The sequence below is a fragment of the Anolis sagrei genome, chromosome 10, assembly GCF_037176765.1.
Source record: "Anolis sagrei isolate rAnoSag1 chromosome 10, rAnoSag1.mat, whole genome shotgun sequence".
NCBI lineage: Eukaryota > Metazoa > Chordata > Lepidosauria > Squamata > Dactyloidae > Anolis > Anolis sagrei.
In genome coordinates this window covers 21,358,245-21,371,284 of record NC_090030.1, presented here as the reverse complement: position 1 = coordinate 21,371,284, position 13,040 = coordinate 21,358,245, and the positions used below count along the sequence as shown (strand labels likewise).

The following is a 13,040-nucleotide window of genomic DNA, read 5'->3' as shown; positions in this document are numbered from 1 at the left end:
TCCACGCTCCTCTTCCACATCTGGGCACTTCCTGCTGGGCCACTCTAGCCCTGGGGCGTTGCCTTGCCTTATATCTTTGAGTCCCTGTTGTTAGTATTCTTGGTGTCTAGTGCCGCATCGGACGGGTAACAGAAGGAGACTCCATATTATCCAACATTTTCGTTTATCCGACATTCTGCCAGCCCGTTTATGTCGGATAAGCAAGACTCTACTGTAATAATAATAATAAGAGTAATAATCTTTATTTATACCCGCCCCCTCTTCCCGGAGGGATTTGGTCAGCAATATATATTCAGTCTGCATTGCAATTCCTAGCATGCTGGTTGAGGAAGAGTTCCGGGACTTCCACTCCAAGCGGAAAATCTCTTGTGTCCCACCTCAATCTCAGATCTGCCTCTCCTCCTTCAGCCTCTCCACCCCAGAGACGGCTGGCCAGAGCGACAGGACTGGGAGCCGGTGCCTCGTTCTGTGCCTCCTGGCACGCCTGAGAGCAAATATTGATCTGCGGTTAAATATTGAATAAATGTGTTTACCCAGCTCCTCCTCCTCCTCCCTCCGTTGATGCCTGGCGGGTGCTGCTAATGAGAGGCACCCGAGGGAGTATCTCCTTTCCTGGTTGGGGGGCAGCCAAGAACCTGGTGGGAAATGGACCCACGGGATGGGAGCATCAATACCAGTGTCCCTCGTGGAACAAGGCTTCGCTAGAACTTCAGAGCCGGTTGGCAGAGGAGGGTCTTTCCTGCTTGGGAAAGGGTCCTCCTCTTTCCTTGGAGACACTGGCATGCCTTTGCTTTACCTGTCCTGACTCTTCTCTGTATCTTGGGTCTATCTCTTCCATACCAGAATGGGACGATTTCCCTTTCTAATTGCAATATCCATCACTAGTTTCCCAATGTGCCCACATTGTGCCAGACTGCCCTTGGAGAGCCCAAGTTAGGAGCCCAAAAGGAAAGGTTGTTGCTCTGTCCTGGACCTTGGGATGTTTCCACGTCTTCCTGGGGGTCTTGCTTGACACTGAACCCTGACCAGCTCTCTCTTGCCCCGCAGGGTTCCTGAGCACGGGCGACCAGGCCGCCAAGGGAAACTATGGGCTGCTGGACCAGATCCAGGCCTTGCGCTGGATCAGCGAAAACATCGCCTTCTTTGGGGGGGACCCCTTGCGCATCACCGTCTTCGGCTCCGGCATCGGTGCCTCCTGCGTCAGCTTGCTCACCCTCTCCCATCACTCTGAAGGTAATGCCACATCCCCTCTGAAGGGGAAGCACAGTTTGGAAATGTTACGTTGTGGGGTCCCACACACCCTACCCCAAATAAGTTATATTTCCCATTGGGTTTGAGGGCAAAACTAAGCAGCTTGGTCCTATAAGTGCCAAACATCTTGGGACATCCCATGGATTTAGTGCTCACTTTATATGTGCCTCGAAAACGGAGTCCCGCAGAGGCCATTACAGGACGCAAGGGTACTTCGGATGGGACTCAGTTTCTGCAGATCATGGAAATGGAGCCCCAAAGCAGCAGAAAGCAGGGGAAGGCGGACCTCGATGCATCTTCTGGCCATCCCAGAAGATGGGGAAAGGTAGAAGGGAACAGAGTAAGATGAAAATCAAGCAAGGGGCAAAGTTTCCTGAAATTTTTGAAGAGGGTCTCTCTTCGCACATTCCTATTAGTTCAGCATTTGTGCGTGTGTGTGTACGCATGTAAAGTAAAGGTAAAGGTTTCCGCTTTAAGTCTAGTCATGTCCGACTCTGAGGGTTGGTACTCATCTCCATTTCTAAGCCGAAGAGCCAGCGTTGTCAGTAGACGCCTCCAAGGTCATGTGGCCGGCATGGCTGCACGGTGCACCATTACCTTTCCACTGGAGAGGTGCCTATTGATCTACTCACATTTGCATGTTTTTGAACTGCTAGACTGCTAGAAGAACTGCTAGAAGAACTGCTAGAAGCTGGGGCTAATAGCGGAAACTCACCCGCTATTAAAAATAAAGTTATTATTAAAGGTAAAGTTAAAGGTAGTCATATCTAACTGGGGGGTGGTGCTCATCTCCATTTCTAAGCTGAATAGTAGACACCTCCAAGGTCATGTGGCCGTCATGACTGCATGGAGCACCGTTACCTTCTTAAAGAATTGGAACCTATTGATCTCACATTTGCATGTTTTCAAACTGCTAGGTTGACAGAAGCTGGGCTAACTGTGGGAGCTTACCCCACTTCCCGGATCTGAACCACCAATCTTTCAGTCAGTAAGTTCAGCAGCTCAGCGGTTTAACCCACTGCACAACCATATTAATACCTTTACAAAGCAAATGGTTGGGATCCTGTTGGTGCCTGCCCAGCAACAGAGGCTTTTGGTACATGTTGCTTCAACAGAGTTCTCCAAATGTCCGCCTCTCACTTGGGCCACAGTTCTGTTCCCAGTTCTAACTGAAGGAGGGCCAGTTAATCAGTTGGGATGGCCTTTATTCAATGTGTCTGCTCTAACTGGAAAAGAGTCCAGTCCCTGAATGCTGTCAGTGGCATCTGCCGCACAGCAAGGCAGGAACACAATCACAGCCACTTTAGGCTATAAACTACTTTATTTTGCAGCTATATACATTAGAAGCTACTTAACACTCAGCACATTGTAAAACTTACTTCTCACCATCCGATAGTAACACTGCGAACACACGAACTGCTGTTATCAGTACTAGTCCACACCTCTTGCATTCCAGAGTGCTGCCTCCATTAGTTCTATACCCTTATTTATGACCTCTCTAGGAATGCTGTTCCCTCCATGGTTCTATTAACTCTTTCCACACAGAAATACACTCGGCACATAGCTATTGCATTTTAATCATACATACATACATACTTTGAAATCTACATTATAAATTACAAACATCTTCAACAAATGCTGGGTCAAGATTTGTCAGTGGTTTTGATATCAAAGTGGTTTGTTGCCATTGCAGAATTACCGTAGTTCCTGTGTGTTAGTATTCCCCATTGCACAAGGAGTAAGTGTCGATGTCAGCAGTGAGTGTTCAATGAGGGCTCTGGAAAATTGAGGTTTGATCTGTGCTCTGTCTGGAGACCTTGGGCTCACTCTCTCAGCCCAAGGAGACTACTGTGGCAACCCTCGGTGGTAGACTTGCCACAGGGCGGTGTGGGAACGAAGGCATGCGTTGGTCTTTCGCCTTCCATTCTGCAACTGGCACCTTGAGGAAGGAGAGAGCGCATTTTGCTTCCAAGGCATCATTGCGCAGCAGCAGAGACGTGCCTGTTTGCAGAACGCATACATGGAAACGGGGCGAAATGAGCGAGAGGGGGCCATGCGTGGCAGGGGCAGGCGCTGCCATTAATCAAGGGCCTCTCTCGCCTTGAATGCTGCGAAGGGAAGGCGGGGGCGCATGCACGGTGCTTGGAAACGTTGCATCCAGGCGCATTCTCTCTCCATTCTGCATTAAAATTCCCCCTGGATCTTGGTCTTTGAGAGGGAGGCCTCTCTTGCCTCTCGTGCCTCCCTCCCAAGAGATGTTCATTAACCAGTGAGCGAGTGAGCGCACACTCATGCGCTGGTTCTCTCTTGCGGCTGCCTGTCTCTCTCTCTTGCTCCACATCCCTCCCCTCCTTTCTTTGCTGCTGCTGCTGCTACTGCTGTGCAGCCTATAAAAAGCTCCCGGCTCAAGAAGCCGGAGACTGACTTGCCAGCAAATGAAGCTGGCAGGAACATGCAGGGCTGCAGCCACCCCCTCAGGGACAGACCGGCGCATAAACAGGCCTCTTCGGAGGCAGCCAGGAGAGGAAGGGAGAGAGGGAGGGATTGGGTTGGAAAGGAGGCAGATCTACTAATAAAGGGCAGCCAGCCCCTGGGACTTTGCGGGGAAGGCAGCAGGACCGGCTGGGCTGGCTTTCCGCTGCTGCTAGCTTCTGTTCCTGCTGTTATGTGCCTTGGTTCTTCCAAGGCTGAGAAAGTGTGAGTTGCCCAAAGTCCATGGCTGAGCCTGGACTGAAGACCGACACGTCGGAGGTTCAAATCCGGGGAGAGCGTGGATGAGCTCCCTCTGTCAGCTCCCCATGTGGGGACACGAAAAAAGCCTCCCACAAGGATGATAAAACATCAAAACATCCAAGCATCCTCTGGGCAACGTCCTTGCAGATGGCCAATTCTCTCACACTAGAAGCGACTTGCAGTTTCTCAAGTCATTCCTGACACACACAAACACACAAAAGAAGCAAAGTTCCTGCTGTTATGTGCCTTGGTTCTTCCAAGGCTGAGAAAGTGTGACTTGCTCAAAGTCCATGGCTGAGCCTGGACTGAAGACCGACACGTCGGAGGTTCAAATCCGGGGAGAGCGCGGATGAGCTGCCTCTGTCAGCTCCAGCTCCCCATGTGGGGACACGAAAAAAGCCTCCCACAAGGATGATAAAACATCGAAACATCCAAGCATCCTCTGGGCAACATCCCTGCAGATGGCCAATTCTCTTACACTAGAAGCGACTTGCAGTTTCTCAGGTCACTCCTGACACACACACACACAAAAGAAGCAAAGTTCCTGCTGTTATGTGCCTTGGTTCTACCAAGGCTGAGAAAGTGTGAATTGCTCAAAGTCCATGGCTGAGCCTGGACTGAAGACCGACACGTCGGAGGTTCAAATCCGGGGAGAGCGCGGATGAGCTCCCTCTGTCAGCTCCAGCTCCCCATGTGGGGACACGAAAAAAGCGTCCCACAAGGATGATAAAATATCCAAGCATCCCCTGGACAATGTCCTTGCAGATGGCCCATTCTCTCACACTAGAAGCGACTCACAGTTTCTCAAGTCACTCCTGACACACACACACACAAAAGAAGCAAAGTTCCTGCTCTTATGTGCCTTGGTTCTTCCAAGGCTGAGAAAGTGTGAATTGCTCAAAGTCCATGGCTGAGCCTGGACTGAAGACCAACACGTCGGAGGTTCAAATCCGGGGAGAGCGCGGATGAGCTCCCTCTGTCAGCTCCAGCTCCCCATGTGGGGACACGAAAAAAGCGTCCCACAAGGATGATAAAACATCCAAGCATCCCCTGGACAACGTCCTTGCAGATGGCCCATTCTCTCACACTAGAAGCGACTCGCAGTTTCTCAAGTCACTCCTGACTGTGAGAGCCGTTCAGCAGTGGAACTCTCTGCTCCAGAATGTGGTGGAGGCTCCTTCTTTGGAAGCTTTTAAACAGAGGCTGGATGGCCATCTGTCAGGGGTGCTTTGAATACATTATTCCTGCTTCTTGGCAGGGGGTTGAACTGGATGGCCCATGAGGTCTCTTTTAACTCTTTGATTCTATGATACTATGATATATACACCAAAACATGGCCCAAAGATCAAAATACAACCTAAGTAGAATGCAAATCCAAAACTCATGGTTCAAAACTGACTGGGTAGTAATGCAATCATAATCATCCTCATCTCTTAGACAAGACCCCGAATCCCTTGGATTTAGGGTGCCGTTTTCAAACCATTTTTCACCCCCAAAACCATGCCAAAATAGCCAAAATACTGCATTTCGATTTTCAATCTGCATTGTTTCTTCCTCCGTTTGACTGTATGTCAGGCCAGACTGGGAATGGAAGCTACACGACACAACATTACTTTTGGAAAATACATTGGAAAATATTATGCACTGATGCATCTTTCCCCAGGGGATGTTTCCCAGCTCCAAAATAAACCTTTCTGATACAAAGGAGACTTTTGGGAGGGGGTCAAGGAGGGCAAGAAGACCCTCCCCAAGAGGCCAAGGTCAGAGCCCAAAGAGGTGCTTCTCCTAAGGAAGAGAAGCGCACCAGAAACGCCAAGGAGGGTGCGTGACCGGGATGTGCTCTCATTGAGAGGCACAGGGCTGTCGGTGCCAAATCCGCCATCATTGCTGGGGATGAGTCACTTTCCAGGCAGGCAGAGATGTGCGAGTGTATGCATTTGCCCATCTTTCTTCTGTAAATGCAGCCAGGCCTTTCGAACCCAGAACTCAGGTTCCCAGTTGCCACCATCCTTTGCCAGCTAGAATCATGGGAAGGCTGGGAAGAGTGGCATTTAGGGACAAAAAGGGGAGACCCTGATGTTCAATCAGTGTGTCTTTATTGGGCATTGCAGTTAAATGAAGAAACAATATCATACGAAAGCTGACTGGCACAACCTGGGGATCACAACCAGACACAGTGAAGACATCTGCCCTTGCGCTATGCTACTCTGCTGCTGAGTATGCATGCCCAGTGTGGAACACATCTCACCACACTAAAACAGTGGATGTGGCTCTTTATGAGACATGCTGCATTATCACGGGGTGTCTGCGCCCTACACCACTGGAGAAATTACACTGTCTAACCGATATTGCACCACCTGACTTCCACCGGGAAGTAGCAGCAGAGACATTTCCAGCTCAACCCCTGTTTGGGTATCAGCCAGCACGTCAATGACTTAAATCAAGACATAGTTTTCTAAGATCTACGGAGACACTGGCTGGAACACCTCAGCAAGCGAGAGTCCAAAAGTGGCAGGCTCAAACCCAGAACCTCAACCAATGGCTGATACCAAATGAGAGACTCCCCCCTGGGCACACAGAAGACTGGGCGACTTGGAAGGCGCAGAACAGACTGCGCTCTGGCACCACGAGATGCAGAGCCAACCTCAAGAAATGGGGCTATAAAGTGGAATCCACGAGATGCGAGTGTGGAGAAGAGCAAACCACTGACCATCTGCTGCAATGCAACCTGAGCACAATGGAGGACCTCCTTGCAGCAACACCAGAAGCACTCCAAGTGGCCAGATACTGGTCAAAGGACATTTAATCAACTGCCAAGCTTGCAAATTTTGTGTTTTGTCTGTTTGTTTGTTTTGTTCTGTTAGAAATGTAATACAATTGACATGACAAATAATTGCAGTTAAAACTTGTGCGCCAGCTGCGACCGTACCTCGAGAAGTCTGACTTGACCATAGTGGTCCATGCCTTCGTTACCTCAAGATTAGACTACTGCAATGCACTCTATGTAGGGCTGCCCTTGAAGACGGTTCGGAAACTACAGCTGGTGCAAAGGCCGGCAGCCAAATTGTTAACTGGAGCAAGTTATAGGGAGCGGTCAACCCTCCTGTTTAAACAGCTCCACTGGCTGCCGTTAAGTTTCCGGTCCCAATACAAGATGCAGGTTATCACCTATAAAGCTCTTAATGATTCAGGACCTGCCTATTTGCGTGACCGCCTCCTCCCTTAAGATCTTCCGGGGATGCTCTTCTCTCGCTCCCGCTTCCGTCTCAGGCACGGTTGGTGGGGACGAGAGAGAGGGCATTCTCGGTGGTGGCCCCCCGTCTCTGGAACTCCCTCCCCAGGGAGATTAGGCTGGCACCCTCCCTAGCCACGTTCCATAAGGAATTAAAGACGTGGGTGTTTCGTCATGCTTTCGATGACGACTCCTATGACAAACGGCCTGTATCATGATCTGAATTGTCATTTACCGTATATACTCGAGTATAAGCCGACCCGAATATAAGCCGAGGGACCTAAATTTACCACCAGAATCTGGAAAAACGTATTGACTCGAGTATAAGCCGAGGGTGACAAATGTGGCAGCTACTGGTAATCGTCCGTAGGTTAAATGTTTTTGAGTATTTACACAAAACTGTAATTTAAGATAAGACTGCCCAACTCTGATTCAACCATTATTCTAACCTCCTTCAATGTCAATGTGCTTACCTATTACCTACAGTGATAGAATAAAATAATAAATATAATAACATGTAACAAAAAATAATAATAGAGTAAATAATGGAAATTTAATAATAATAATAATAGTAATAATAATAAAGTAATTAATGTTATAATAACAATAATAGAGTAAAATAATGAATGCAATAAATATAATAATACAATAAAATAATGTAAATACATCACACAGTCCTAACACTTGGGAAGTGTCCACCGTGTGATCCAATACAACAGCCAGCAGAGTGTCTCCTGTGGACTAATAATAATAATAATAATAATAATAATAATAATAATAATGTGATGATGATGATGATCTAGGGAGCAGGGTGAGGTCCTGCTGCTAGCCCCAGCTTCTGCCAACTTAGCTGTTTGAAAACATGAAAATGTGAGTAGATCAATAGGGAAGGTAACAACGCTTCATTAAGTCATGCCGACCACATGACCTTGGAGGCGTCTACGGACAGCGCCAGCTCTTAAAAATGGAGATGAGCACCAACCCCCAGAGTTGGATATGACTAGACTTAACGTCAAGGGGAATCCTTTCATAACAACAACAATACTGCATAACAAAATTTGAAAAACGTTCTGTTCCTGGTTTGAAAGTGTTATTTCCTGTTTCATTGTGCACCACGTCCTTTGAAAGTAGTTTTTCTACTCCAGAAACTTCATTTTTGTGGCTGCCACAAACTCTGTTGAATGGTTTGAGACTCGATGTGATATTCATTGAAAAACGATAGCAAAATGTGCTGCAGGATGTCCCACAAAAAACAATAATAAACAATAATAATAATTAAAGTTTAACAAACTTTGTCCATGATTTTATGATAGAATCAATTAGGAAATAACACTGATAACCCAGGAACAAAAATTGTGTTACATAGCGTAATACAGTGTTTCTCAACCTGGGGGTCGGGACCCCTGAGGGGGTCATGAGGGGGTATCAAAGGGGTCACCAAAGACCATCAGAAAACAGTATTTTCTGTTGGTCATGTGGATTCTGTGTGGGAAGTTTGACCCAATTCTATTGTTGGTCGAATTCAGAATGCTCTTTGATTGTAGGTGAACTATAAATCCCAGCAACTACAACTCCCAAATGTCATGGTCTATTTTCCCCAAACTCCACCAGTGTTCACATTTGGGCATATTGAGTATTCGTGCCAAGTTTGGTCCAGATCCATCTTTGCGTGAATCCACGTGCTCTTCTGGATATAGGTGAACTACAACTCCCAATCTCAAGGTCAATGCCCACCAAACCCTTCCAGTTTTTTCTGTTGGTTGTGGGAGGTCTGTGTGCCAAGTTTGGTTCAAATTCATTGCTGGTGGAGTTCAGAATGCTCTTTGATTAAAAGTGAACTATAAATCTTAGCAACTACAACTCCCAAATTATGAAATCAATCCTCCCCCTACCCCACTAGCATCCACATTTGGGCGTATTGGGATTTGTGCTCAATTTGGTTCAGTGAATGAAAATACATCCTGCATATTGGATATTTATGACTTATGACAGTTGTAAAATGACAGATATCAAGTAGCAACAAAACAATATTGTGGTTGGGGTCACCATAACATGAGGAACTGTATTAATGGGTCATGGCATTAGGAAGGTTGAGAACCACTGGCGTAAAGGAAGCAAAAAAGGTCGGCCAGGTGTGCCTTGGTGAAAAGGGGCTTTGTAGTTTGGGCAATTGGGGAGAGAGGGCAATTGAGGGCAAAAGGGACTCCGGATCTGCATCCCGGCATCATTTTGCCCATCCAAAGAGGAAGGGGGAAAGGAGAAGAGCAGGACTGGCCCCGATCCTCGCTCTTGCAAGGACCGAGGCGAAGCCCCCTTCCCGGCAGCCTCAGCTGCGTTTCCTGGGCCCCTTTTGTATTCGGAGCCCTGTGGAGGAGAAGGGTCTTGGCGCCCGGCCCAGCCTTCTCCTGCCAGCCCCACGGCCTTTGTGGCCCGCTTCCTCGGCCCGGCCTTCTGGTGTTCCTTCCAGCAGAAAGGCCCCTTTGTGCCGCGGAGGGGGATGCGCCGCTCAGCCGAGACGCCGTTGGCACAAAGCGGGGCCCAGCTGGGCAGGAAGTGAAGGCTGCTGCCGCTCTCCCTGGCACTGCCCTGCGAAGGGTTAACTGGGAAGGGGCTTCAGCCACAGGATGCTGCCCAGTTCAAGGCACAGGCCACACTCTGGCCTTGCTTGGCCATTGCTCTTGCTGGCACCACAGCAATGCATGTGCATGCATTCACAAAGAGAGGTTGATGCTAATACTACCAGGTTCAAATGCCCGGCACTGAATTGAGGAGTCGGGAAAAAGAAGATGCCAATCGTGATGGATAGCCAATACTCCAGAGGACAGGAGCAGGATTCAAAACAATCTTGACACATTAGAGAGAGGGGCCAAAACTGACAAAATGAAGTTCAACGGGGACAAATGCAAGATATTGTCGAAGGCTTTCATGGCCAGAATCACTGGGTTGTAGGTTTTTCCGGGCTATATGGCCATGTTCTGGAGGCAATTTTTCTCCTGACGTTTCGCCTGCATCTATGGCAAGCATCCTCAGGATGCTTGCCACAGATGCAGGCGAAACGTCAGGAGAAAAATTGCCTCCAGAACATGGTCATATAGCCCGGAAAAACCTACAACAACACAAATGCAAGATACTCCACTTAGGGAGAAACTCATCCCACTCAGGATGCTTGCCATAGATGCAGGCGAAATGTCAGGAGAAAAATTGCCTCCGGAACATGGCCATATAGCCCGGAAAAACCTACAACAACCCAAATGCAAGATACTCCACTTAGGGAGAAAAAACGAAATGGATTGATAAGTTATTTTGCTACTGTTATGAATCGTAATGTAAATATCTGATATGCAGGATGTATTTTCATTCACTGGACCAAATTTGGCACAAATACACAATATGCCCAAATTTGAATACTGGTAGGGTTGGGGGGGATTGATTTTGTCATTTGGGAGTTGTAGTTGCTGGGATTTATTGTTCACTTACAATCAAAGAGCATTCTGAACTCCACCAACGATAGAATTGAACTAAGCTTGACACACAGAACTCCCATGACCAACAGAAAATACTAGAAGAGTTTGCTGGGCATTGACCTTGAGTTTGGGAGTTGTAGTTCACCTATATCCAAACAGCACTGTGGACTCAATGATAGATCTGGACCAAACTTGGCACAGATACTCGATATGCCCAAATCTGAACACTGGTGCAGTGTGGGAAACATAGACCTTGATATTTAAAAGTTGTAGTTGCTGGGATTTATAGTTCACCTATAATTAAAGGGGCCTCCCCGGTGGCACAGTGGGTTAAAGCACTGAGCTGCTGAGTTTGTTGACCAAAAGGTCGCAGGTTCGATTCCAGGGAGCGGCGTGAGCTTCCGCTTTCAGGCCTAACTTCTGCCAACCTAGCAGTTCAAAAACATGCAAATGTGAATAGATCAATAGGTACCGCTCCGGCGGGAAGGTAACAGCGCTCCATGCGGTCATGCTGGCCACATGACCTTGGAGGTGTCTATGGACAATGCCGGCTCATCGGCTTAGAAATGGAGATGAGCACCACACCCCAGAGTCGGACACGACTGGAATTCATGTCAGGGGACAACCTTTACCTATAATCAAAGAGCACTCTGAATCCCAACGATAGAATTGGCCCAGACTTCCCACACAGAACCCCCATGCCCAATAGAAAATACTGTGTTTCCTGATGGTCTTTGGCGACCCCAGTGATATCCCCTTGCAACTCCCCAGGGGTCCCGACCCCCACGTTGAGAAACATTGTGCTAATTTCTGATGTTGCTTCTGTCCTGCTCTCCACTCCAGGTCTCTTCCAGAGAGCCATCATCCAGAGCGGCTCGGCACTGTCCAGCTGGGCGGTCAACTACCAGCCGGTGAAGTACACTAGCTTGCTGGCCGACAAGGTGGGCTGCAACGTGCTGGACACGGTGGACATGGTGGACTGCCTGCGGCAGAAGACAGCCAAGGAACTGGTGGAGCAAGACATCCAACCGGCCCGCTATCATGTGGCCTTTGGGCCAGTCATCGATGGGGACGTTATCCCTGATGACCCGGAGATCCTGATGGAGCAGGGTGAGTTCCTCAACTACGACATCATGCTGGGCGTCAACCAGGGCGAGGGCCTCAAGTTTGTGGAGGGGGTGGTGGACCCCGAGGATGGGGTCTCCGGCAGCGACTTTGACTACTCCGTCTCCAACTTCGTGGACAACCTGTACGGCTACCCGGAGGGGAAGGACACGTTGCGCGAGACCATCAAGTTCATGTACACGGACTGGGCTGATCGGGACAACCCAGAGACACGCCGCAAGACCCTAGTGGCCCTCTTTACAGACCACCAGTGGGTGGAGCCCTCAGTGGTAACCGCCGACCTCCACGCCCGCTACGGCTCGCCCACCTACTTCTACGCCTTCTACCACCACTGCCAGAGCCTGATGAAGCCGGCCTGGTCAGACGCGGCCCATGGGGATGAGGTGCCTTACGTCTTCGGGATCCCCATGATCGGCCCCACTGACCTCTTCCCCTGCAACTTCTCTAAGAACGACGTCATGCTCAGTGCCGTGGTCATGACCTACTGGACGAACTTTGCCAAAACCGGGTAGGTCTCTTCCAGCTGGTGGGAATGGGGAACATGGGGGTGCTTCTGTGGGTTTTCAGGACTGTGGGTGTGGATGTCTTCAAGCCCCTCTGCTCATCAGAGGCCAAACAAAGGTAGAGGAAAACCTCATATCTCTCCACCAGACAAAGAGTAGGCAGGCTGGTGCTCTCCATACTTTGGACTGCAACATCCTTGAGTCTCGGCTACATCAGTTCACAATCATTGAGCCTCTCGTTCCAACACCTGGAGGACACTGAGTTGCCTACTCTCATATCATGCTCCATTGGGTTGGGCAACTCCTTGGGGGCCCGGGGGCCTTTTTTCCAGATCTGTCTTCAGTCTCCTCCCCACAGCAAATCCAAATACCTCCATTTTCCTCTGCAGTTTTTCTCAAAATGGCTGCAGGAAGTCACCATTTTGAGGACAACCTCAGGGGAAAATAGAGATGTTTGGAGTACTCTAGGGTTCTGTGGTGCTTGTAGAGCTAGAGTGGGCATGGGATTTGGTGGGATTTGCATATGGTCTGCAGTAGGCTCACCTCTCTGCTTTAGCATTTAGAGTCCACATGTAATGAGTTTCATGAGTTTCAGCATTTCAGATTGGGTGCCAGTCCCATTCTCCTTAGCCAGGTTGTCCGAATGACTTGCTGTGTCCTGTTGCACCCCCACATCTAGGGTCATTTTACCCTCAGCAGTGCCAGTCCCACTCACCACAAAGGTTGCCAAAG

The 13,040-nt window shown here is 48.9% G+C and overlaps 2 protein-coding genes across 4 annotated transcripts in view; both read left to right on the top strand.

Annotated features, from left to right (window-relative positions):
- LOC132762895 (gap junction beta-1 protein) overlaps nt 1-13,040 on the top strand; it is a 122,263-nt gene that overhangs the window by 58,156 nt on the left and 51,067 nt on the right. The window lies entirely within an intron of this gene.
- The window catches only part of NLGN3 (neuroligin 3), a 65,188-nt gene that overhangs the window by 49,186 nt on the left and 2,962 nt on the right, over nt 1-13,040 (top strand). For all 3 annotated transcript variants that reach the window (XM_067471609.1, XM_067471611.1, XM_067471610.1), the window contains 2 exons: nt 1,048-1,233; nt 11,524-12,313. In XM_067471609.1, the coding sequence (XP_067327710.1) occupies nt 1,048-1,233; nt 11,524-12,313 (976 nt within the window). The remainder of the gene's footprint in view (nt 1-1,047; nt 1,234-11,523; nt 12,314-13,040) is intronic.